Source organism: Panthera onca, chromosome A2, assembly GCF_046562875.1.
Source record: "Panthera onca isolate mPanOnc1 chromosome A2, mPanOnc1 haplotype 2, whole genome shotgun sequence".
Classification (NCBI taxonomy): Eukaryota; Metazoa; Chordata; class Mammalia; order Carnivora; family Felidae; genus Panthera; species Panthera onca.
This window is the reverse complement of record NC_138340.1, coordinates 46,387,032-46,414,499: the sequence shown is the minus strand read 5'-3', so window position 1 is coordinate 46,414,499 and position 27,468 is coordinate 46,387,032. Positions and strand designations below refer to the sequence as shown.

Below are 27,468 nucleotides of genomic sequence, written 5' to 3'. Positions count from 1 at the left end.
GTATGTTTTATTGAACCAAAAATATTGATGCCCAACTTTTCTGATTAAGTGAAGTACACTTACAATGCAGGCAGCTTCCTGTGTGGAATGCCCTACCCACTCCTTCCCTGCTTCACTTGCTCCTCCTTCTCACCTCCTATGGGAAGCACTTGCAAAGTAGCATCCCCTGACTGTGGTTGGGTGCCCCTCCTTGGGCTCCCATAGCTCATCCAGTTCCTCTTGGTACAGTATTTAATGCAGGCTTAAAGTCATCTACTCATTTGTTTGCCTTCAACCCCAGATTGTATGCTTCGTTTCTGCACCTCCTGGGCCCAGCACAGGGCTGGCGTAGGGCAGATGTTCATGGAATGTTTATTGAGTGAATGAATGAATGAGTGAATGAAACCATTGTGAATTAGTTTTTTTTTTAAATGTTTATTTTTATTTTTGAGAGAGAGAGAGACAGAGAGACAGAGCATGGACGGGGGAGGGGCAGAGAGAGAGGTGGGCACTGAATCTGAAGCAGGCTCTAGGCTCTGTCAGTGCAGAGACTGACTTGGGGCTTGAACCCACAAACTGTGAGATCGTGACCTGAGCTGAAGTTGGACACTTAACTGGCTGAGCCACCGAGGCGCCCCCATTGCGAATTAATTTTATAGATTTCTAGTAATAAACTGACTAGATGTTACTAGTATATTACTAATATCTAGTATATTAGATAAGATTTCTTAGTGTACTAATTTTGCTGATTGAGGAAACCATGGCTCAGAGAGGTTCAGTAACTTGCCCAATGTCACATTGCTAGTAAATAGCAGGAGAGGCAGGGTTGGAACCTACTAACAACTTGGTGAACTACTTGGCTCAGATGCATACTATATCCCTTTATTCAAAACTTAATTACATGTTACAGTTTAAAGATTTTGAACAGTTCTGCAATAATAATAATATAATAATAGACTTGTTTAACTTGATTGACCCTGTGCCTTCCTAACTACTTAGACTGCTGTGACTGTGGAGCCTCCCCACCTCCACCACCATCTCCCCCTTCACCTACCAACATCTTGTAAACTATTAGGAAACAGCTGTTGGAAAATGCTTGGATAGTAGAAAAGAGTTATGAACTGAAAATCTGCAGTTGTAAGTTCTTTTCCTGGCTTTGCCTGCTGCTTTTCAGGGCTTATTTTTTCATCTGTAAAATGAGGAAGTTTAAATAGATGGCCTCCCAGATCCATCCCACCTTTAAAACCCTGCAGCATTGTAAGCATGCCTGTGTTAAGCATGCAGTCATACTGGGAAAACATGGCATCCCTGAGTGTAGAGCCAGGTTTCCACTCCCTGCCAAGGTCGTCTTTGCTTCCCCAACTCTAGCAGAGCTTTGCAAGATACACAATGTTGTTAAAAATTATGCATATGTTTCCTATATTGTGTGTTGTCACCACAAGGAGAATCAGCATTCACTATGCTGCCTCTGGCACAGTGTCCAGCTGCAGGGTGAAATGTACATGTCGGGCTGGTAACCTGAAGAAGTTAGCCCTGTGGAGTATTCAGAATTTGTTCTGTGGTCCTGCAGCCCTAGGCTGAGATGGGCTAGCTCAGTAGTAGCCTCTAGTTTCTTTTCTTTTTTTTTTTTTCCTAACATTTATTATTTATTTTTGAGACAGAGAGAGACAGAGTATGAACGGGGGAGGGTCAGAAAGAGAGGGAGACACGGAACCTGAAACAGGCTCCAGGCTCTGAGCTGTCAGCACAGAGCCCGATGCGGGGCTTGCACTCACAGACCGCGAGATCATGGCCTGAGCTGAAGTCGGACGCTTAACCGACTGAGCCACCCAGGCGCCCCTAGTAGCCTCTAGTTTCAAGGGACAGGAGTTGAACCACCACGCTGTGTGACCCTCTGCAGATGCCTGTCGCTAAACCACAGTTAGGAAGTAGATAGATCATCTCTGACTGTGGACCTTGACTGCCTTTGCAGCAAGAGTCCTGTCCCCTTTATCATGATGCATTTGGGGGTGATGATTCTCCTCTTTTTCTTCTCTTTTCCAAAAAACAGGCAGGATTATTCATTTTCTGATTTACCTCCAAAATCTCCCGTTCTTAGGATGCTTTTTCTACATTCTGTCTTCTGTTTGCCCTTTTTTTTCTCAGAAGCTTCAGAACTTGGAAGGCATGAAGAAAAAAATCAAATGGCATTCAGACTTTCTGCAATTTCCCTGTATTATACATTGAAAAGGATCTAAGTAAGCCACTAACAATTTAAGGAGCCTAAATGGAGCCTCCTTGTAAAGAATTGTAATAAATACCTTGCTGTGGAGTGCCATGATTTTTTTTTACATATACTCAGCCCTCTTTGCAGACGGAAACTACTCACAAAATCTATTAATGTTGAAGATTTTTAAAAATGAGTTTTAGAAAGAACTATAGAGATATACTCTTAGGTACTATTTCTGGAAATTTAGCAGAAGCAAAAAAAATTCAAAATGTAAGTAAAGGTGTTTGAAGATATTTACTGTATTGTTATCTGTAATAGCTGCCCCCCCTCCCCCAAGAGCAACAAAGTTTAATATAACTTGAGTGGTTCAGTGTTAGGAGATTATTTGGTAAATTATGATATATCAAGATGAAAAATATTGTGTGTGGCCACTAAAAATGTTTGTTGTGAAGTCCAGATTAAAAATAGGAAAATATTTAGTAAAATGAATGAAAACAATCAATATATAATTTGGGAAAAATATGTAAAAATGTGTATGCTGATTGATGAAACTGGAAGATGAATATAAAAATAAAATTTGCAGGGGCACCTGGGTGGCTCAGTCAGTTTAGCGTCCTACTTTGGCTTAGGTCATGATCTCACGGTTGGTGAGTTTGAGCCCTGCATTGGGCTATCTGCTGTGAGCACAGAGCCCGCTTCAGATGCTCTGCTCCTTCTCTCTCTGCCTCTTCCCTGCTCTCTCTTTCTCAAAATTAAATAAACATTAAAAAAAATAAAGTTTGCAGAAGAATGGTGGATATAAATAATTTTTAATTAAATTAATAAATATTTTTAATATTGATTATTTTTTGGTTTTTCATTGTAAACTTAAGTCTTTTACCTCTGTTAAAAGAAAACAGAAAAGCTGAGTAAAAATATGTTCAGTGTAATTTACAAATTAAAAATGGTGCCCACAAAAGAACATTAAATATTATCCATAATCTCACTACCCAGAAATAACCATCGCAAACACTTCATTATATGTACTACTAATCTTTTCTTGGGGTGTGTTTATGGTGTCTGTCTGTAAACACATTTTTAAGTAGACTTGTCTACACATACTTACTTATAAGTGGCTTTTTTCATTTTCTGTGTAGGGTAAACATTTATCTAAGCAATTACATTTTTACATTTTTCCTGCATATAATTTTTAATGACTACATTCTGTTCCTTCCTCTGGATGTACAAATAAGCTAAGCAACTCAGCCGGTCTCCTCGCTGTGTGTGCATATGATGTAGTCTTCTGCTGAGTATTATCAAATTGCTGTTATGTTGATTTACGTGGACACCTCTTTGCCTAAAGAAGTAAAAAAAAAATATATTAAAAAAAATCCTTTTCTTTCTCTTTTTTTTAAAAATCCCAAATCAACTTTCTTCATACAACTGAGAGGTAAACTAGAGCACTTATTTTATTTTTAAAAAAAATTTTAAAATGTATTTATTTTTTATTTAAATCCAAGTTAGTTAACATATAGTGTAGTAGTGGTTTCAGGGGTAGAATTTAGTGATTCATTACTTACATAGAACACTCAATGCTCATTCCAACAAGTGCCTTCCTTAATGCCCATCACCCAGGTAGCCCATCCCCCCACACAACTCCCTTCCTGCAACCCTCAGTTTGTTCTCTGTATTTAAGAGAAACAAAACAGATGAACGTGGGGGAAGGGAAGGAAAAATAAGATCAAAAAAGAGAAGGAGGCAAACTAGATCATATTTAAGGATTCTTTGAGCCCAGTGATTCTTTGAGCGATTTTTTTCATGTTACATATAGTGAATGACTATATATAGGCTATCTACCCACTTCTCTCTTAAGGATGTGTAATGAATATTTAGAGTATACTGATTGATGTCGTGGGAATGTAGTGCATTCTAGCATGAGGAATTTCACTAAGAACTGAAGCAAAAAGTATTGAAAATTTTCATATATGTCTTAAATTTCATAAATATTTGTACTCTGTGTGAAAAAGTATGCCTTTTTCTGTCACACAAATTGTATTAATGAATACCTAATTTAGGATTTAATTTAAAATAAGCTCTCAGAATTGACTACCTACCTATTTCAATGATGAATTCATTTTTGTTCTTTATTAAAGCCTAGTTCTTTTATTTTTAATTGTTTGTTTGTTTGTTTATTTTTGAGAGAGAGAGCGAGCACGCACACATGGGTAGGGAGGGGAAGAGAGAGAGGGAGACAGAGAATCCCAAGCAGGCTCTGCATTGTCAGCACAGAGCCCAATGTGGGGCTTGAACTCACAAATTCTGAGATCATGACTTGAGCCAAAATCAAGAGTCAGATGCTTAACTGACTGAGCCACCCAGGGGCCCCTGAAGGAAGAGATTTTTAACTCACTGTGTGCTTTCTATTTTGTTTGATTCCTTCAGTTGCTGGATTCTCCTCCGGTTTTAACTTACACTTCATGAATTTGAACAGGTCTATAATTTCTCATTGTTCACTAGTGTCAGTTGAAACTTCTCCCAGGCTGTTTTTATAGGGGTAACTGTCATATTTAAACTGTTTCAAGAAATGTCCATCTTTTTAATTTGCTTGTTTAAATGCATTTAGTTTTTAAGAGAACAGCTGTAAAGTTGTGAACCTGACATCTTTACACTTGAATATGCATAATTAGACAGTGCTCTTTTTCCTGTGCCGACTGTATTCTAGGCTGTGTGTTTATAAGAAGCATAATTTACCACCTCTGGCAAGAATAAAGATGCTTTTGATATCTTCTCCATTTCTTTTCTTTAAACTGTTACTACAATTCCCTAGGGAGAGGTGAGAAAAGATGTCTTTGCGCCAGGAAGTCCATTTCTCAAGGGGACATCAATACTCACATGGCTTCTATTTACATTGTAATTGGTCACTGGCTGTCTGGTACAGCTGTTTCAACTTAAAACCCAAGACAGTTGCTATGGAGATGGTTGAGTAGAAATAGGTCAAGTTAAAATCCTTTTCCCCCTGGTTATAAGGGAGTGCTGTAACTCTGGAATTGTCTCAGTTGAACAGAAAATGGGTAGGTGGGCAACCACATTTAAATTTTTTTTTTTTTTCAACGTTTTTTTATTTATTTGTGGGACAGAGAGAGACAGAGCATGAACGGGGGAGGGACAGAGAGAGAGGGAGACACAGAATCGGAAACAGGCTCCAGGCTCTGAGCCATCAGCCCAGAGCCTGACGCGGGGCTCGAACTCACGGACCGTGAGATCGTGACCTGGCTGAAGTCGGACGCTTAACCGACTGCGCCACCCAGGCGCCCCGGTGGGCAACCACATTTAAAAAAAAAAAAAGTCCTCTTTGTAGGATGAGGCTTATCATACATGCCAGTCTGCTCGACTCTGTGAGCAACACACCTGCAGACCCTTGCTGTTGAAGCAAAGGAGCTTAGACATACCATAATTTGCAGTATGACCTTGATTAGCTGACTCATATATGGCTCCCAGAAGTTATTTGTTTCATAAGTTCCTCAACATGGTAGGATAGCATTTATTTTCAAGACACAACCAGGAGTTCAAGAACAAGTTTTTAAAAACATAGTGTTAACAGTAACAATTGGAAAAAGGAAGGCATCTAGTGACATTGGATGGGGTTTGCCTAAAATTGGGCTGGAAAACATCATGGCTTTCCTAGAGCGTGATTCCCAGGATAAGTGATGTCCTACCTCTGATTGCACTGGTCCTCTCATGTGGGGTGACTTTGATTACCTATTTTTTCTTCATCATGTGTCAGATGGGGAGATCGTTCCTGACTATGTATCTGATGATTACAGTGAAGACTTAAGGTCTTTATCACAGATAGGCATGTGGTATAGGTACTCTTATAGGTCCCAAAGCTTTGTCTGGCTTAGGACTTGGTGACTGTGGATTCCTCCTGCATCCTCTATACCCTACCCCCTTCCTCCCCACCCCCCAAATCTGTGGTGCTACTTGCTTCAGTGAATGGGTTAGTTTATGTGTAGATGGTTCTCACATCATGATTGTGATGAAAGATGGCAACTATACACTCTTCTTGAGAATTCTTTGGAAATGACACATGTTCTAATTTCTCAGCCTATCTTCTGAAAAGGTTGAACTGGGGGGTGGCTGGGGCTCATGCTGAAGAAGTATTAGGGGGCAAATTTTCACTGATAGAATATATATTCTTCAAAAGTTCTAAGAGAATATTGCAACATGCAATAGCGTAAATGAATAACAGTAATAATGAGAGCTAACACTTATGTAATTCTTACTCTGTACCAGGCACTGTTCTAAGCTCTTTATGTACATTTCTTTATTTAATTCTCACAACAACCCAAGGAAGAGGATAGAAGTATTATTATCCCATTTTACAAATGAGGAAACTGAGACCTAGAAAGGTTAAACTAAGAAACCCAAGATCATGCAGCTTGTAAAATGTGGTGCTATTGTTCAGACTCAGGTAGCCAGGCTCCAGGATAGGATGCTCTTACCACTATGCCTCTATGAACTATCTATTAACATTTAAGAAAGAGAATCTTTTTTTTTTTTTTTCCTGATTACCATAGTGCAGTGGGTTATTTTGCACCTCCCAGGGTGCATTTGGCAATGTCTGGAGACATTTTAGGCTCCCGCAATTAGGGGGAGGGTGCTATTGGCATCTAGTGGGAAGAGGTCAGGGATGCTATTAAACATCCTGCAGGGCACAAGACAGCCCCTTACAACAAGGAATTACTTGGTCTAATATGTCAGTCATTGCTGAGGTTGAGAACTCTTATTATTGTAATACACACTCATTCTTAAAAAAGCATATTACTCCTCTAGTCTTGACCCCCATAATTGCAAGTATATTCTTCCAGACTTTTTTTCTGAGTATACTACATACACATTCGTATGCATATATTTTACAGAATCAAATACATATCCTATTCTATAGGTTATCTTTATAACACATTATATACATATTTCCACCTCGGAGTATCTTTTGATAACTGTACAGTATTCCTTTGGATGGATGGCTGCCAAGGCTGGGTTACTTTGTAATTTTTAATTAGAAATAATACTATAATACTGTAGATCTATCTTTGCATACTTACCTCAGGTCTTAGTATCTTGGAGAAAAACTAAGTTGTGGCCTTTGGACGAGGGCAGTGTTACCGTGGTGTCCCCTCCCCATCTCAAGCCAGTCTGTTCTTTGTGTTTCACTGTGCACATCCCTGAGATTGTTGATCATTGTGAACCTCCATGAATTCAAGTCATGTAAGCTAGGGGTCTGTTTGGGATGCGTTGCTAAGATAATGTGAAAGGTTCCAGAGAAGAGAAATCCTGGGAGAAGTGAAAAGCAGATATTTAGAATGAGAGAAAGTGTGTGTGTGTGGTGGGGAGGAAACTGAGTCAGACATGTAGCACTAGTGTGTGTAAGGTGGTACCTAGATCCACCAGTTTGAGTTTTGTAGACATTTTTAAAGGAAAATGAAGTGACTAGGTCCACATTTTGTTCCCCACTTTGTGCAATGAACCATGTAAGATAAACAAAATAATTTAAAAACTATCGATATACTGTCTTGTCTTTAACTTTCATTTTGAGAGAGACAGAGAGTGAGCGGGGGAGGGACAGAGAGACAGGGAGACAGAATCCCAAGCAGGCTCTGCGCTGTTAGTGCAGAGCCCGACGTGGGGCGCGAACCCACAAACCGCGAGATCATGACCTGAGCCAAAACCAAGAATCTGACGCTTAACTGACTGAGCCACCCAGGTGCCCCTCAATATACTGTCTTAACTCATACTCTGAGGATTTCTGGAGTGGAAGATCTCTTTTAGGAATCAGGCTCAGTGCTGGCAGACAGTGGGTGTTCAGCAAATACTTGTAACCAGAGTGAATTGAGGGGAAGAGGAGAGGAAAGGGAACAGTCTAAGAGGCCCTTGGAGCAGCCGTACCAGGGTCTGCTCTACATCAGCCAGGTCCATGGAAGCTCCCCTCTGAAGAAGGGGCTGGAAACCTTGGAGCACATGTGCCATTCGGGCTTGGGTTTGGTTGTCTTCGCTAAAGCTGTACGTATTCAGCAGTGCCACTCTGTGGTGTGCAGTCCACAGAAATGCATATGTATACTTGCTGAAAGTCAGGAGCACCTAAAAATGTTGATAGAAGTAAACACTGTTCATAATAGATAGCCCTGAACTGGAACCCACCCAAATGCCCATCAGTAGTAGAATAGATCAGTAAGTCAGTTTTTTAAAAATAGTTGCTACTGATGAAATGTTTCAAAACACAAAAGGTACAAGAAAATTAGGCAATCTCATTTCTTCCACCCAGATTTAACAAAGGTTAACATTTTGTCACATTTGTCTTCTTTACTTCTTTTATTATTTTAAGAAATAGAACTTCTGGTGCCCTCTCTGATCAGTGTTGGGGGTGGGTTGGGGTTGGGTGAGTGATCTGAAGTTACTGAAACTCGAAAGTGGGAAAACCTCGGCTTTCTATGCACCTTTGCCCTTGACATGGAAGGGGTTAGCTGTCGCTGGACCCTAAGCATCCAGCAGTCAAGTCAGTGAGAACATCCCCAGATTTAAGTGTCTGCAGCGCCATACTTGAAACAGAAATAAGCCATGCCTTTCGCCTCTCCTGGTCTCAGAAAAATAAAACACCTTGCAATAGTGTCCTTTAAGGACATAATGCCTGTATCATTGAAAAATATAAGAGAATTTGTTTTTTCCCATCAGGTTGTGATTGGAATCCCATGAATGTTTTGATTGTGCTGATATGAAAAAAAGAACAAGAACAGAGTTTGGTCTTTTCAGTGATTGCTGTAATTGTTAGCAGAAACAGTTCCCCCTTCTCTTCCACTCAACCCAGCTCATCAGGGAGCAAATGACTGACAGTAGCATTGTCATGGGGACAACCTTGAGTCTACTTCGGTTTATATTACAAGAGTCATGTGCAAATTTCTGTTCTTTGGTTAGTATTAGGAACAATGGTGATGAAGATGTTTTATGACTCTCCTCCTGTCATGAGGCCGTGGTTGAGATGAGTTCTCTGTACTGAGTGCATGCTAGTGCCAGGCATACTCGTAAGCCCTTCATATATGTTATGTTTCCTCCTTGTCATAACCCATGAGGTAGGTATTGTTACTGTCTCCATCTAAGAGTATGAAAACAGGCCTTGGGAGGTTCAGTAGGTTGCCAGGGGTCACATCGTGGGTGATTTGACTCTTGTTTTGACTGGTTCCAAAGCCAAGCTCTTAACCAGTCACTAAATTTTACTTGGGTAACTGGAACTGTAAAGTAGGAATTAAGGTCCTGGGAACATCTGGCTGAGCACTTCCCTATCTAATTCAACCTCTGAGGTAGGTGAGGCCAGGGTCCTGCACCCATATTGCAGATGAAGCCAGATAAACAGTGAACTTGCTTGGGGCTGCACATCTGATGTTAGGCTAGAAATTGAACCAGGGTCTTTTGAAAGCACACTGCAGCTTTTCACCCTATGCTTCAGCCTGATATCTGACCACCTGGGTTGGACCTTCAGCCCAGCACATACTTGTAAGGTTAACTCTGTTTCCCCATGTTTTAAACAGGAGCAGTACTACCTGTCTCTCACTTGTTAGAGATTATAGAGGATTAGCTAGCACTTCCTCTTTTAAACAATTCTTGGAGATACACATCATTTAAATACATGTCTATTCAGTCATTGTGGTGCTTTTTGATATGAAATAATACTTTTTTGTTGAAGATTTATTTTTGATAGTCTGGTAAAAGTATTTGTTTGGTAACTGATATGGAAGTTGAAGATCATAAGTCAGATTTTTTTCTGCACATACTGAGTCATTGTTTTTCTAGAGTCATCCTAACTAACCTCAGCTTTTCTGGGTGTTGCTTTGAGGTTGCAGCTGCTCCCTGGTGGTTACCTGTTAAAGGCGCTAACTGGAGACACCCAGAAGGACCAGACTCTACTGTTCGACACAGGTGAGGCTGGTGGTTCTTTCCCTGGTGGACATTTTTAATTGCCAAAAAGATTCCTGTGCTGTTGAAAAGGAACTCGGTGGCCATCTTCATCTGTAAAAGAGTGCTAATGACCAACTCTCGTTGGTTGGTAGGAAAATAACATAGCAGGAAATAACATATGGGGAGATCCAAACACTGTTCTAACTCATAGAAGGCTCCTAACAAGTGACCTCTTTCTTCCTCATTTGGCCTCTCAAAGAGTTTGCTTTGCAAATTTTTCCCCCCTTTGACAGGCCTATTATAAATCTCTTGACATATTTAATGTTTGCAACCTGTTTGCTCTCTCCTATGAGTGGGTCACGATGAGGAAGACCATCTGTGCTGTGGATAAGTAGTTGTGTCTGGCCAGGTGGTCACTGTGGAAACTCAAGCCTTGGGTATAGGATTCATGTTATCTCCAGTCCTGGACTGACATACTTTGAGGCCACCATCTGACTGAAAAACCACAGAGCTGCAAGTCGGTCAGCCAGTCTCCAGGGTGGCAAGGAAATAATTATCTCAAGCAAAAATAGAGTAGCACTTTAAGCCCTGGAGATGGAGAAAGGTTGGGTCAGGACTCAGCATCTCAACAGCCTAAGAAAACTGTTCTCCTAACCCACTTTTTCTGATGGGAATTTTGAGCCTCTATTTTTAACAACATCCCTGGTTATTGCCCTCATTGTCAGGGAGCTAAGAGCTCATGAAGTTCAGCTTTAGGGATATAGCCCCTTGACGAAGGGCAGAAAGAAACCTTGCAAAGCCTGAGCTGGCAGCCTTTGTGGTAGAAATAGACTGTGAGGCAGAAAGTCATAGAATTCTTGGGCACCACAGGTTGACTGGGCCTCTTAGCTCCCAAATGGTATTTTCTTTCATGAACTTAATAGAAAAAAAAGCTAAGACAGAAGGAAAACCCAGAGGGGAATGTATTTTTTCCACTGAGTACATTTTCTTAGCAAAGTATGTCTCTGCTGAAAACAGTAACTGACACATAGCAGGTACTCAGTAAACATTTGTTGAAGGAATAAATGAAAGTCATGGTGTAATTGCTGGAGGGAATTCAGAGGTGTTTAAGGAATGGACTAGGAGTGTGTAGTTCACTTGAAAAAGGGTGAACAGGGAATTAGAATTATCTAGTGCTGTATGAACGTGCGGATCCCCTTATTTGCAAACTTTCCCCTTAACCTTCCTTATCCTTCTATGCCCTTAGAAAAAATACTCATTTGGTATCTGCTAGCAGGAGGTGCATATAGCTGACTAATCTGTAGTAGAAAGGCACAAAGTTTAAAGCCAAGCAACCTGTGCAGAGGAGGGGAAAAGCAAGATTGTGCAGAGGGAAAAGTTGAGATTGTAATGTAGGCCCAAGAAGTCCCCACTGATCCCTTTGAGGGCTTTGGGGTAAATAGGGCCTGTAGGACGGAGCTGTGGGTGTTCTGAAATGGCTGGACCTTTATGCCCCTACTGTGGTTAGTCATTGGCTGTTCTTAGGTGACTCTCCACAGCTGTGGGAGACCCTGAAGGGGCACTCCCAGCAGCTGGAACAGCACTCCTTCCTTCGAGGGGGACATGGGGGGTGCATCTCCACACCCAGTGTACCAAGTGAGATTCTCTAGGGGTCTAGGCCTGCCTGCTGGGGAGGACATGTTTTAAGTCTAGTTCCAAGGAGGATTATAACCCATTTGGGAGCCTCGGATGTCAGACACCTGTGGTGGAAGGTGACAGATGTGGCACAGCTGGGGTTTGATTGGACTGAGATTGGACACCCAGATTGGACTGAGGGTGATTATAGGCGCTTTGCTGAAGCTGGTTTCTGTTTCCTGTTCTAGTTCGTGCCCCTCTACACTCTGCTTTTGCTCTTCCCCAGGCCTCATCATCCAGTTCTGCACGTCTCCTGGAACGATGCCATGGCCTACTGCACGTGGGCGGGAAAGCGGCTGCCCACGGAAGCTGAGTGGGAATACAGCTGTCGAGGAGGCCTGCAAAACAGGTACTCGGAGGGTCTCACCTTGCCTAACTATGTGTTGACCTTTTTCTAAATCTGTGGAACTTACTTCGGTTAGAAAGTTGATTGAAAAAAGAGCTTTTTCTTCCTAGGCTTTCTTCACCTGCATGAACTTACTAGGAGACACTGATGCCTGGGTCACCAAAGTGTCAGGTGAAGTGGGCTCCCTGCAGCCCCAAAGGGTGCTTCACGCATTCATCTCCCTATGATCTTACAGAGTCCTCCTAAGAGCCTCTTGGCAGGCTGCCTTGCGTTTAGGATTTTCTTATTTTAGGCATGTCCTGAAGCAGTGGTATTTCTCTGCTTCTAGAACCATGAGAGAGAAAGCTCATGTTTGGGTCACATCTTCTAGGAAAGGCTCCTTAAAATAGCAGAGGCTTTTTAAAAAAGTATGGTGTGATACTGCCTGATTGTGCTACCATATAAGTCCACAATGATGCCTACTTTCCCAGCCTTCTATAAGCCCTTCTTTTAGCTATGTGACTTATTGCAGGCCTCTCTAGTACCCGGGAAACACGGAGATTGTGGTGAACTTGACATGAGCTGGTTGTGCGGAAGTTTCAAAAACAAAACAGTTCTGGTTAAAAGCTTTATTTATTTATATTTTTGAAATGTAAAACGTAGTTCACTCAGAACAAGTGAGCAATGCCCTCTCTTTCATTGCATTCCTTCTCTTGACTTTAATCCAGAAGCCTGTGCCTGTTTGACAGGCTGATGCCTGTGTCTCTTCTGACAGACTTTTCCCCTGGGGCAACAAACTGCAGCCGAAAGGCCAACATTATGCCAACATTTGGCAGGGCGAGTTTCCTGTGACCAACACTGGGGAGGACGGCTTCCGAGGGACTGCGCCTGTGAGTAGCGAGGCTTCTGGAGGCGGGCGGCAGCCACAGAGAACGCGGATATGCGCGGAAGGCATTGCGCGCTCTCTGACTAGTCTGTTGCCGTCTTCCTGTGTTCATCCGCCTGTGCGCGTGGCAGTTCCTAATAATCAATCAAATATTCTTTTTCATAACACAGTTTCTTTCTGATTCCATCATACTTAGAGAAACTTCGGAAAACAAAAAGTATAAAAGAGAAAATTAAAAGGACCTGGAATTTTGCCACCCAGAGATAAACCTTGTTAGCATTTTGGTACATTTCTTTCTGCTCCTTTCCATGTTTATTGATGCTAATAATAGCTGGTAGTTAGTGAGTGTTTGCAGTGTGGCAGGCTTGGTGCTAGGCCATTTTTATGAGTTAATGCATTTAATGTTAATTCAACTTTGTAAAGTAGGTACCATGTATTTTATCCTCATTTTCCAGGTGGGCATTCTGAGGGACAGAAAGGTTAACTAACTTGCCCAAGGATACGCAACTGGAAAGTAGCACAGTTGGAGTTTGAACTGGGTCTGTTTGTTTCCAAAGCCCATGTTCTGAACTGCCATATATGCCAGCATATGTTTTTCTGGTGTATATATAGCTGTGTGTATGTGTATATATGTGTGTGTATACATACATACATACATACATACATATATATACATACATATATATACATATATATATATATATGTATATGTATATATACATATATATATGTATATACTTTTTACATGTTGCTTTTGGGTCATGCTGAATGTAATACTTAAAATCCTGTTTTTCCCTGCTTAATATGAGGAACAAATACATTGTCTTTCAACAGATGGATAACCTGTCATTTGAATAAGCCCTAATTTATTTGCCTTTTATTAATCATTCACTAATTTAGGTTATATCTGTTGTTTTGTCATGTTTTGTTTTTGCTAAATAATTTAACAAGGAACATCTTGTACATAAATATTAAATTGTATATCTGATGATTTGTTTAAGATAGGTTTCCCAAAATGAAATTAATGAGCCAAAGACTAGTAAACACTCTTGGTAAAGGTTTTAGATATATGGCTAAACTGTTTTCCAGAGTGTGTATCGCATACTTTCCTCCACAAGTATATAAGAGTTCTTTTCTCATTGCTCTTTTGCTGGCAAAATCATACACTAATGAAGCAATGTTGAAAATATTTCATTTTCTCCTAACAGTGCGGAAAGAAATCTTGTGGTGGGGAAGTAACACCTTACTGGGTTTGTTGTTACAGAGAATGATTTTCTTTCAACACTCTTTCAAACAGTTGTCATTTTTTTCATATTTGTATTTTTGTTTCACACAAAAATAATTCTTCCAAAATTTACTTATAAATGTAACACAGATAACATTGTTTGGAAGATGGCCAAATGACTCTAAAATGTGACTGAAATAATAAAGTAGTGAGAAACACCCAGACATTTTTGGAAAAGATGAAGAGTGGAGAGACACTTGACCTACCAGAAATCTAAAAATAGTTTGAGCTATAGTAGTTAAAGCATTATAGTTTCATTTTGGGGGGGCAATTGATGTAAATAATAGATTGCATGAGAAGATGTAGCCTTCCAAGAGGTATTGGGGTGCATATGTGTATATATAAAATTCCATATATATGTGTAAGCATGTGATAAAGGAACCAACACAAACCAATGGGAAATGATGTACTACCCGAAGGAAGCAGAAGACTAATCATTTGATCTAGAAATTGTCCTCCAAAGTTTCCTTCATGATAGCTGGTACTCTCACAAGCACATAGTTGTATTCAGCAAAATGAGGGATTAGACATGTCAGGGACTAAAGGAGTTCCACCCTTTCTCAGACTTTCCATGGGTGAGAAACCTAGCCAATGATGGGCCACCTTTGGTCAGTGAAACTGGCATTGTAGGTGCTCGGTGAGGATGCTCACGAGTCCCTAGGAAAGATGTTGGTAGATGGAGGCAGTGGTACAGTGGCCATCGAAGTGTTATACACTGCCATGGAGTGTGCAGCAACTCACCTGCGGTGCTCTAACCTTGAACATGGATGGCTCAGAACATTGGGCTCATACCTGGCCTTCTTTGGTAGCAGATACATTAGAGAGACTGGCACAAGGGCCTTAGCAGCCTGGGTCCCCTTCCTAGATGGTAGGCTGTGAGAAGTAGGGCTATTGCAGTAAGCCTTGAATCCTAAGGTGTGGGCTTCCGATGGACCAAATTATATAAGTGCCTGTCAGTTTTAGTAAAAGGCCATGAAAAGGCTGGACTGGGCAGTTATGAATATTTTACAGTGCTTACTGCTATGGAATTTCATATCCTATTTCAGTACTTGAGTCTCCAAGGAAAACAGTCATTTATCCTTAAGGGCACCTGTTCAGAAAACACAAAGTTCCCTGTGAAATAAGGACACTTTACAGATGTTTAGAGTGGGAACATTTAACTGGGAGTTCAGCAGATGTCTATCCTGGAATATATGCACCAGAAATTACCTGAAGAAGCACCATTCAAGTTCCTAAGAGAAAATTAGAACAGTTACCAGGGGCCCTCAAAGAACCAATTTGAGAGACATGACCTGGGGAGAAAGAAGCAGGAGGGCACAGGGAGGTGGCTTCCACCTGTGTTTGGAATGAGACTTAGCAAGATCTGAATCTTCAAAATAGGACTGTGGACCCAGACAGTTACCTTGAGTCCACTTGAGCTGTTGTGTCCACACAGTCTGTTCATTAGAGAGAAGGAATTTAACTTCAATGGTGGGGTGGACTACAGTGAAACAGCTCTCTCACCTGATATTTTATGTATGCTATTACTTCTGGTCTGGATGTAGCAAACTATTCTGACCACAGTGAATCTTACGAATTGGATTTTTATTTTGTTAGCCGCTTTCATACAACTATTAGTGTGTTTTGGTTTTAATGCATAGCAATCATTCAGCAGGTTTGAAATATTTCTCATGCACATTTGTTTTCTTGTGAGGTTCCTGGAAGGAAGCTTTGGTTAGTGCAATTAATTTAACAATGAGCAGTTGCACAATTTCTTCTCCTTAATGGCATACTCATAGATGGTAATTTTAGGGATGGTGACTTCCAGATTTTATCTCACTTAAACATCAGATTTTTTAAAGGGGGAAGAAAACCCCAAAGTTTGAGTCAATTTTATTTCCCCATCTGAATGGTTTAAGAGCACCAGATAGGTTAAATTGCTTGCTCAGTAGCTGCTAAGTGTGGGCACATAAAAAGGACCTCAGGCACATGAACTTGAGCCCCCTCCGCTTGTGTGTGCTATGAGCCTGAGAAATGATTCTTTCCTCCAGAATGTTTGTTGCATCTTTTAATTGCTCTTGTGCCCCTGGCTCTTTCTCTTCTCTTCTTGAAACAAATTAATTTCTTCTTTTTCTTTCTATTCCTTGCAGCTATTATCCCACCTTACTCTTTCTGATCATCTCTAAATTCTTGAAGAACGGTTTATGCCTGTGGCCTCTCCACCTTTACTGTCTCTCTCAGTTTAGAACTGTGAACTAGATTCCAATGAGACTCTTCTACCTTTGTAGAGGAGGATACAGCCAGAAATCTGCAACCGGAAATCTCTGCAGCCAGAAATCCTCTCCCTCTTGGGAATTTCTGAGACATTTTTTCCCCACTCATTTCCCTACTCATCCCACTCTGTCTCACAAAATTAGATTTTTTGTTTTGGGTATATATTTTTTCTCCCTCAGTAAGCTCTTTGATGTCTTACGCCATTGATCCCTTCCTGCCTTCACTTGACATGCATGGAATTACTGAATGATGCAGTAAATAAAGACTGCTGTTTCCATAATGAATGCTGAATATGGAAGCAGAGTGGCAAAATTTTTTAGCTTTCCAAATTATCCAGATGAAGTTCTTTTAGGAAGTAGCTTCATAACTTTGAAGTGCTCTGAACTGCCCAAGTATCAGGTGCTTCCATATTCATGTGTCAAATGGAGGTGAATTTTTAGTTTATTCATTTCTTTAGTCCTACGTCATTAGTATGGGGAAAAAAAACCCATGGATTTACAAAAACATACATATTTTCGTATTTTATATTATTATTTTTATTTTTTACAAAAATATTTTTTAAAACCCAAAGATAGGGGCGCCTGGGGCGTTTAGTTGATTGAGCATCTGACTCTTGATTTCAGCTCAGGTCACAGTCCCAGGGTTGTGGGACGGAGCCCTGTGTCAGGCTCTGCACTGAGTGTGGAGCCTGCTTAGGATTCTCTCTCTCTCTCTCTCTCTCTCTCTCTCTCTCTCTGTCTCTCTTTCTTTCTGTCTCTCTCCTCCTCTCTCTCTCCCTCTCCTTCTCTCTCTCTCTCTCTCTTCTTCTTCCTCTCCCTCTCCTTTTCTCTTTCTCCCTCTCTCTCCCTCTACTCTCCCTGATTGTACTTTCTCTCTCTCTCTGTCTCAAAAAAAAAATAATAATAAATAAAAAATAAAAACCCAAAGATAACTTGATATATTTTCATTTAAAAAATGAAAATTTTCTTTATGTTTGAGAATTTCCATTAAAAAATGTTGGGAAAATATTTTAAGTCGCTAAAATAGTGTAATTGTCTACACTAACTTTTTCAGTTAAAGTTTTTTCTTACCCCTCTCCCTTCCCTCCTTCTTAAAAAAGCTTTATACTTTGGCTCTTTGTCTGTGACAATATTATGTGGCAGACTGTCTGACCTGCCTTTGAAATGTGATATGATTGCTTGCTGATGAATCTCAGTTGGCCTCATACTTCCAGGTTCCAGAGACTGACTGCAAACCTTTTCTTACAAATATGCTTGATAATGAATTCACATTTTCTTTAGAAAAACAAGTCGTCTCAGTGTTTTGATGATAATGACTGAGGCTTAAAGATAAGATAGTGAGTTGGAGGGGGCTGGTGGGTAGAGAGGACAGAAGTGACTTGGCGTTTTTCAATGTAAAAGACATTATGTGGCCACATATCTTAGCTCTGATGGTAAAACTTATAGTGGGTCTGATATGATGTTTCTGTTATGCTTTTGAGAGTTGAAATCATCATCTCCCCCCTACCCCCATCAGGTACAGATTTGGTCATTATTTGTCTGTTAGGAAGAGTTTTGTTGGCTTCCTTACCATGTAGTATAAACTCTCCTTAGGTTTCTAAACTCCCCTTGAGAATCAAAGCAAAACATGTCTCTTTCTTTGTTTTTACATTGGCCAAATTGGAGTTTGACGGTCAGAATGAAAATTAATATTCATACCTTGAAGTTCTACTTCTTTTAGTGCATTTTTGCAGCAAAGAGATTTTCCAAAGAAGGTGAGTACTTTGACAGCATATTCCCTTTTTTTAATTTTTAGGTCGACGCCTTTCCTCCCAATGGTTATGGCTTATACAATATAGTGGGGAACGCATGGGAATGGACTTCAGACTGGTGGACCGTTCACCATTCTGTTGAAAAAACACTTAACCCAGTGAGTATCATTCTCAGACTGTATCATGAGAAGATTATATCCATCCCCTAGGCGGTCTGTGGCAAGAATTTCATGTGTTTCTGAAGAGTATTTGTCTGCTCTTGAAATTAATCTTGGAATTTCCCCAAAGGGATATTAAGTACGTGTCTCTCATTTCAAGTTTAAAGCGCTGTGTAGAAATATCTACAAGCATTTTATGTACTTCTGGATGGTGATGGTAATAATTATTTGAGGGAATCTGCCTATAACTTTAGAAATTATTATTCAGCCTCATAAATTTGATCAGAGTAAGATATCTAAATAACTATGCAAAATTCATTAATGTTTTTAGTAATAACCAGTGAGATATGCTAGATGGTATTTATCATGCAGCTAAGTGCCTGAGTTTTGATTGGCTGAAATTTTGATTCAGGAGTGTTATTTAGAGAAAAACGAGAAAGTATTTTCTGGTCAATGTTGAGTCAGGAAGTTGAGTCATTTAGTGATTATTTCCTGCACTCTGCAGTATGTCAGTTCGGTACATCATATGCCTTGGGAATTAAGACAACCACGTTTATCTAAGTTTTACCTACTCTGGTATGGGAAGAATGTTAAATGCAACTAACATTCAACTGTGTCCCTAAAACCAGGCTCTGCCAGAAGAACATACAAAAATTGAGGGACTACATGGGCATGTAGGTGAGAAGTACTTCCTTAAAAAAAAAAAACAAAACTGTGTCTGAATATTTTTTGTTGTGTGTGGGGAAAGAACCATTTAAAAATCCTATCTCTAGCAAGCTAGACATTCATAAGTCAGAACCAAGAATATATATTTATACCAAAACTAGCTAGACTGGGAACTTAATATGCTCAATTTTAAACCTTAACCTTTTGAAAAGGCAACTAAGAGTAACTATAAAGAAAATTAAGGGGCGCCTGGGTGGCTCAGTCGGTTAAGCGGCCAACTTCAGCTCAGGTCATGATCTCGCGGTCCGTGAGTTCGAGCCCTGCGTCAGGCTCTGGGCTGATGGCTCAGAGCCTGGAGCCTGCTTCCAATTCTGTGTCTCCCTCTCTCTCTGCCCCTCCCCCGTTCATGCTCTGTCTCTCTCTGTCTCAAAAATAAATAAAACGTTAAAAAAAAATTAAAAAAAAAAAAAAGAAAATTAATTCTTCAGTCTCTTGTCAGTGGAGGGTTAAGCAGCTCGAGTAATTGAAGAAATTGTCAGGCTCTGTGCCTCAGGCCATTTTTCGGAATATAAGGATAAATTTGTTTGATGTGCTTGATTTTTCTTCACAGAATAACACGTGGGCTGCTCATGAATAATCTGGAGACACAAACCTACTTTCTTGGGTGCAGATGAAAAAGCTGAGTTCTTCGGAAACTGTCATTCCCCCACTCATTTCCCTTGTACTTTCTGGCAGGGCTGGTGCAAGTAGCGGTCAAAGACAACTCTTCTCTCCAAAATGAGAATAAGGTTGTGAAATTCTCGGTAGGTTTGTGGTTGGGAGACGCCATTCTCTACTGGCAAGATGTGACTTGGCATTTGCTGTCAGAGTCAGAAATAGAATTTTTCCCCCTCGGATAAAAGCATCTGCATGTTTGCAAGGGGGTGCACAAGGCTTCAGGATTCTGGCAAGTTGTGAATGTATCTATCTGACCATCTGTTGTCGAGCTGAGCGCTTATTAGCTTCCAGTCTTATAACTGCTTGTGTGTCTTCTAAGGATTTACAGAAAAATTCACATTTCTCTTGTTTTCCCCAGTCCCAGGAGCTATCTTAGATGTCGTCCTTGCTTTATAAATTGTTCTGATTTTAGATTTCTCTTGGTCACAGTGGCCTCATTTGCTTCCTGATTTGAATGGGCTAAAATTCATCTGTTTTGAGAACTAAACCCCAACTTCCTAGAGAACTCAGATTCCATCATTCAAATCTTTACAACTTCCTTCATTTCCAGTGCCACTGGCATGTCCCATCTCGGGTACTGCAACAGCCTCCCAGCTGGGCCTCTGCCTTCCATCTCTCTGCACTATGCAGCTACAATGACGTCTACAGAGAACAGATTTAACGCAGTCACTCCTCTGTTTAAAACCCTTCAGTGGCTTCTTGTCTAAAGAAGAAAGTACAGTTTCTTGAACACAAGTTCTCAAGGCTAAGATCATTTAATCCTTGCTGATCTTTCTAGCCGTACCTTTTACTTCTTCTTCAAACATTTAGTTATAAAATTTAATAAAAATTCAGGATGGTACAGAAAATAGTATAATACATACCTGCCATTTAGACGTAACATATATTAACAGTTTACTGTATTTACTGTATTTCTTTTAACCAGAGGAAAAGGACAAAAACTGGTCTCCAGGTTAACACTGGATATTGTTAATATTTTTAATTTAAACAATTTTAGTCAATGTATAGTGCAATCTCACTGTGGTTTTTAGTCATCATATGTTAAAGTCTGCATCTCATAACTCTAGTCTCTAGCTACCCTGTTGACCTGCTTCTGTTGTCATTGTTGGGTTTGGTCACATCTTGTTTTCTCACATGCCTGGCTATTTTTGGCTGAGTACCAGACAATGCATACGGAAGATTATAGATATTATTGGAGATCTGGATAGCGTGATCTTTCTCTAGAGAGGATGTACCTTTGCCTGTGGAAACTTCCATTTCAGATGAGCTAATTCCAATCAGGAGTTGGGATGTTTTGAAGGAGCGCTTCAGTCCCTGTGAGGGCTTGTCTGGATGTAGTTTTTAGGATGCCAACCAAAAGTCAGGGGTTTTACTATGGCTCTTCTTCCTTGAAGGGTCTTGTAATCCCATTTTTTGTTTCCTTAGGCCACGAGTCTATTGAGAGTTCTGTTCAGCTTCTCAGCCTTGTAGCTGCTGCCTTTGTGAATCAGCAGACCTCTAGGTGAAACTAAGAATGGGAAAGGTCATCTCTGAGCTTCCCTCTTCTCTGGAATTTGAGCCCTGCAGTTCCTCACAACTATAGTAGTTTTCATCTGGTTTGGTTAAAACTCCTATTTCTCACTGAGGTCTCAATTTATTTGCCTTCTTTCCCTAATGGCCTGTGTATCTCCAGTGCCTAGCAAAGAATGTGGTGCAGAATAGCTGGTCCTGTAACAAAGCCAGTTCCAGAGACCTAGAATTGAGTGTGACCACTATTCATATTTCAGGTGTTTCAAAAGCAAAGGCTGCTTGGAAACAGACAGTTTCAGGGAGAGTTTTGAACCAAAATGTCCACGTGATTAGTAAACATTTCAACTCAGGAACTGACCTCTTCCGTGCCATGCATATGTGTTAGTTCCAAGACTAACTCATAATGACAAATCATTTTAAAGCTTCTTTGGGGAGCTTGAGAAAAGTCAGTGTTCTGTATGCAAAGGCTATTCAGGGAATATCTTTTTCTCATTCAGTGACTTCCAGGGAGCAAAAGTTAATCATTAGTGCTTATTTTATTGGGCAGTCATTTATGGCAGAAGCAGGTGGTGGAAATATCTTGTGTGCTTTGTACACACAATCCTGAGAGAGGCTGATGTATTTGACCACATGAAGTGAAGGTTGGTTTGGTCTTAGCTGGTAGGAGGTTATGTGGAGGGTGCGTGCATGTGTGTGTGTGTGTGTGTGTGTGTGTGTGTGTCTGTGTGTCTCTGTGTCTCTGTGTGTGTGTGTGTGTCTTCTGGAGCTGCTTAAGATGGCATCACCTCTTTCCACACAGATACAGTCCAGAGTATTACCATTGCTGCTACTATTTCTTTTTAACCAAACAAAAAAAAAAAAAAAAAAAAAAAAAAAAAAAGGTCATTTTTTTCCCTTTTCAGTTACCTCACCCCAAGGCCCATATTAATCTATGGCAGTATGTAATGCTTTCAGTAAAGAATGTGTTGAGCTTACATAGCACCCTAATTTCCAGCACCTGCATACTCACACTACCCACGTACCATGCTGACTTGCTTGCTGATTGTGTGAGAGGATGGTGTGATCTATGATATATTTTCCACTCTAACTTTGAGGTATATGGTTTCATTCGGACAGCTTTTTTTTCCTGAGGGAAAGAACTCCAGTCTTGGAATGAGTCAAAGTAACTTGGATTATAGCTCTGCCACTTAATATTAAAGGAATTTCTGTAAACTTAGTATATCTCTCTTTTTTTAAAGTTTATTTATTTATTTTTAGAGAGAGACAGTACAAGTAGGGGAGGGACAGAGAGAGAGAGAGGGAGAGAAAGAATCCCAAGCAGGCTCTCCACGGCCAGTGCAGAGCCCAATGAGGGGGGCTCACACTCATGAAGCATGAGATCATGACCTGAGCCAAAACCAAGAGTCAGACAGTTAACTGACAAATGCACGCAGGTACCCCTAAACTTAGGATATCTTAACTTTCCTTATCTACAAGTTGGGAATAATTTTACTTTTATCATGAATTTGTTGTGAAGTTAAATTTGATGATGCTGCATGTGAAAGTATTTTATACCTCAGAAGTGTTGTTGTGTATTGTTTTTGTTTAAATTATGTTTTGACTGCCTACTTGGGGTATTATATGCTTCTCTCAGGCAGAGTTGATGAGGAATGTTGGGGAATAAAGTGATATTTATAAATAAAGAATGCTCAGAACTCCATCTCTCCTTACCGTTGGCTGGCATAACACATTGTCATCCTTAAATGAGAAACTTGCTAGTGCTTCGTGGTTCATTCAAGTCCAGCGGGAATAAAGTTTTTCAAAAACCATTCCTGCTTTGAATGAATCCGGCTGCTTGCCAAATTCTATTAGCCAGAGATTGAGTTTGTTTTGTTTTTGTTGGTGTGTAATTTGATTGTTCAGTTAGATTGTATAGCTCCAGACATTTTTGGAACTGTATCCTGTTTTGCCAGGCTGCTTTGTCACGGTATAGGATTGACCAGGGAGGTGGTAAGCCCTCCTTGTCTGCATTGAATGACACGGTTTTGAATGACACTCGGAGCCCCTGGCTGTCACACATGGCACATGCCTTCCCTCTGACCTGAAATCTGCATGTACAGTGTGCTGGCAGGTGCCACACTTGTCAGTCCTGCTCAAAATCTTGTTTTCCATGCGGTGATTGCCCTTGGGACTTGGGATGATGGCACTTGGGACATCACTTTGGTCCATCCTCTATACTCCACACTTGATTACTTCTTTTCCCAGTAACCCCTCCTCTGGTATCCTGCCACTGCATGAATCAATGAATTTTATACAGCAAGAATGTTAGATTCCTACTTAGCCTGTCTTCCTAGTCCTCCTCTGCCATTGGCATGCGACTGTCCTTGTTTCAGTCTGGCAAAACCCGGTAAATATCATGTCATCGTTCTTAGTTGAGCCTGCCACACCCAGCGATTACCCAACAGCAGCCTAATCAGTGCAGCAAGCCGTCATTGGTACCTAGGTTGTGCTAGGACGAGGAGCTGACTGAGGACTTTTACCTGCTCTAAGGACCTCATTCCCATATTTTTAATGAGGATGTTTTAGGGGCATGAATAAATCGATTTGAAGGAGAAGTAACCTAGTATCAAAAATGAAAAAAAAAACATTCAGGTGTTAATGAAGCTGACTTAAACTTGATAGTAAATTAATATGGTTTACATTGTACTTAGTATGTGCTAAAAGGAAAACAGTGTCTTGGGACTGTGTCAGGGAAAATAATTCTTTTTCTCCCAAGTGGTAGATGGAAATCATTAAGGAGAAAAAGCTAATGTTTCCCCACTGCTGCTTTTCTTTGTGGCTCTGGAGCAAGGTTGATCGTCCAACAACAACAAAAGTGCTGAGAAATAGAAATAACCGTGAATGTATATGGCTGAGATATTTAGATCCTGTAAACACATTTTCAAACCCATTATCCAAACACTCGCTTTGTGCTTGCAAAGAGTGAATGCGAATTCCAGTTGCTGTTTGGAAGATCGTAAAAACACTGTTTGTTTCTACTTTACAATAAGAAGTTACCTTTACAGCCTCATGTTACTGTTGACTCTCCCTGAGCAAACAGAGCAGGACACTCACGTGTATCTTGGCCTCCCCTCTCAGTTTGGAGGACCAGTGGATTTAAAAGTGGGAAATGAAGACCTTCAGCCTCTGCCTCCGTAGGAATCCCTTCTTTGGTACAGCGGACAGCTCTGATCCTGCAGCCGCTCTAACACCTGCGGCAACTTGTGTTATCAGATATTCTCATTGTTGTGAGGTTTCTGTGACCAACCAGAGTATCCTGTCCTGAAGTTTCACCTCATTCTGTACTTGGTGAGAACACAGAACACATCTTCTCTCTGTCTTGTACACAAAAGCTTTCCAAATACCTGGAGATAGTCCCAGCCTGTGCCCCTCTGTCTTTGTCTTTCTAGATAAGCATCCCCAACCTTCAGGTGCACCTTGGATAACTTGGTTTCCAGTCCAAGGCAAACTGCATTACATTCCTCTGAATAACAAGAGTGGAAGGGAAAAATCCTTTTTTCTCAATGGGCACCCAGAACCGTATGCAGTATTCAATATGTCCCCTGATCCATGCTATTAATTCTAGGACTGTCCTTTTCCATCATTTTCTCTCATCAGATCTCAGATTATGTCAGCAGTGAAGAGGTGAGCCAGTGGAATCCAATAGAACTGGGTTTGAATGTTTTTGCTATACTTCTGGCTTACCAGTTGTATGATCCTGGGAAAGTCACTTTACCACTCTGGAACTCAGTTTGCTTCTTTTCCTAAGTGGGGATAGAAGATTCTGACTTCATAGAATTGTGAGGGACAGAGAGAAAGTTTGTATCACCTAGCACGATATTTAGCAAATGGCAAGCATATGATACATTTTAATCATTATTAGTACTGTAGCATTATTCTTGAGAGTCCTATTATTATTTTATGAATAGTGCAGCAGCAACAGGAAGGGCAGCTTCTCACTGTTGGCCCCTAGTAAGCTTGTAACCAAATAAAACTTCCCTTCCCCCCACCACCATATACATTGATTTTAGGCTATTCCCCCCCCCCCCCCACATACACTTGCCATACAGCTATTTTTTTTTTAATTTTTTTTAACATTTATTCATTTTTGAGACAGAGAGAGACAGAGCATGAATGGGGGAAGGTCAGAGAGAGAGGGAGACACAGAATCTGAAACAGGCTCCAGGCTCTGAGCTGTCAGTACAGAGCCCAACGCGGGGCTCGAACTCACAGACCGCGAGATCATGACCTGAGCCGAAGTCGGACGCCCAACCGACTGAGCCACCCAGGCGCCCCCATACAGCTATTTTTTTATGCAACTATTTTTAAAGTAGTTTGAAAGAAAACTTTTGAGAAATTTCTCTATGTTTATAGCTGCATTTTGAAACAATTCAGAGCCTATGTCTTCTGTCCATGAAATTCAATTTTTTTTATGATTTTCAACTTTGAGACACAGCGTATAGAAATATTTGTGACTATCAGCACTGTCATTTATGGTAGTAGCCTTCCCTTCCAGCTCTTTATAATTGACAGATTTGGCTGTGTTTTTGTCATTGATACACTCTGAATGGGGGCTCAGCCTGCATTTACTGAGCACTTACTATGTTCCAGGGCTCTCTTGGGGATGCAAAGATGCATGAGACAGACCTGGTTGTTGAGAAGCCTGTAGGTTGGGTAGTGATCAGATTAATCCAGAGGCACCGTGGTAAGAATTGTTGCTGGAATGGTAGAGGTGGGAGCCTCAATGAACTCTGTTTTCTGCTGGTTGGAGCTTTAAGGGCTTCTCTGAGGAGGTGCCCTTTGAAAGGATGGCAGTAGTTGGCAAGATCCCTCTGCTAGGTGTTTGACATCCAGGCAGGGAAGACAGGGCACAGCCCTTTGAGGAATTCATAGTAAGCAGAGAAGGAGTTTTGTCTTTTTCCACTGCTTTCATTTTCTTGAAGTAAGTGCTCAGCTGTTGGTACCCTGAGCCACAGCTGCCCTGTCCTTGCCCTTTAGTCCTGAAACATCAAGCCCTCTCCATGCTCAAAGTAAAAGTAAAAATAGTGAGGTGTGTGTGTGTGTGTGTGTGTGCGCGCGCACGAGTGCACGCATGTGTGCATGCCTGTGTCCTTGTGTGCTTGCTTTTTTTTAGTTTTGCTGTAACGTATTTACCTCATCCTTATAGGAGCATTAGAGCTGTTTAAAGAATTTGTTAGCTAACCAACTAGGGCTTTGGAGAATGACTTGTAAGTTGTCGTTCTTAGTTTGGTATGTGCTCAGTAAAAGGGCTTTTATAAGCTATCTTTTTCACAGTGTATGGCACTCCTGGGAAGGGAAAGCCATGTGTGCTCTAAGATTGGGAGGACAGAAGGTCAGCATAATGGATTGGGGTTATAACAGAAACGTTAGATGAAAGAGTGAAGAGTTTGCTAATGTGATTATTTGCCATCCTCAGTCAGGTTCGTCCTGCTGCGCTGAATAACAGAACCATTGTTACGTGATGAAAGCAGAGGTCAGTAGCCTGGGTTTCCATCTGAAATTTAGCTTTAAAGAGTCGTGGGGCCTTAGGTGTTCTTGCCCTTGTTTGGCTTACTGCTTCATCTGTACATTTTGCTAGAGGTGTAGCAAGCAATTCTTGGGGTGCACAGTAAATTTTGGCAATCGCCCTGGCGTCTGGTGCTGGCTTGGAGAGTAGGCCATGATGGGTGAAGTGGCTGGCAGTAACATGGTTAAGAGGACTGGTTTTAAAATGATTCAGACATAGGCCCACATCCTAGTTCTGCCACTTACTGGCATGGTGGCCTCATGGGAAGAGGATGACATCTTTTGATTCTGTCATCTGTCATTTGTAGATTCCTCATCTACAAAATGGGACTAACAACAACACATGAGGATACTGGGTTGTTCGGAGAATTAGAAAGAGGTTAGAGAGAGCAGTCAACACTGTGCCTGTCCCATAGTCAGCACTCATTAGTCTAGAGCCAGTTATTTTTTTCCAAGTACCTGTCTATTGGAACATTTCCTTTTTGAAAATCTTGTCCCCTTCAGCACTTCCTCTTGTTTTTTGTTGGGCCAGATTAAGTTCTTTTTCTTTCATTTATTTAATAAACATTTAATGAGCATGTGCTGTG

The 27,468-nt window shown here is 40.9% G+C and overlaps 1 protein-coding gene across 2 annotated transcripts in view; it reads left to right on the top strand.

The window, feature by feature from the left end:
• Positions 1-27,468, top strand: part of SUMF1 (sulfatase modifying factor 1) — a 98,308-nt gene that overhangs the window by 38,643 nt on the left and 32,197 nt on the right. The window contains exons 4-7 of one of the 2 annotated variants that reach the window (XM_060631611.3): positions 10,053-10,135; positions 12,015-12,137; positions 12,889-13,003; positions 18,332-18,445. In XM_060631611.3, coding sequence (XP_060487594.2) covers positions 10,053-10,135; positions 12,015-12,137; positions 12,889-13,003; positions 18,332-18,445 — 435 coding nt within the window. The remainder of the gene's footprint in view (positions 1-10,052; positions 10,136-12,014; positions 12,138-12,888; positions 13,004-18,331; positions 18,446-27,468) is intronic. The other variant, XM_060631612.3, reaches the window with a different exon arrangement.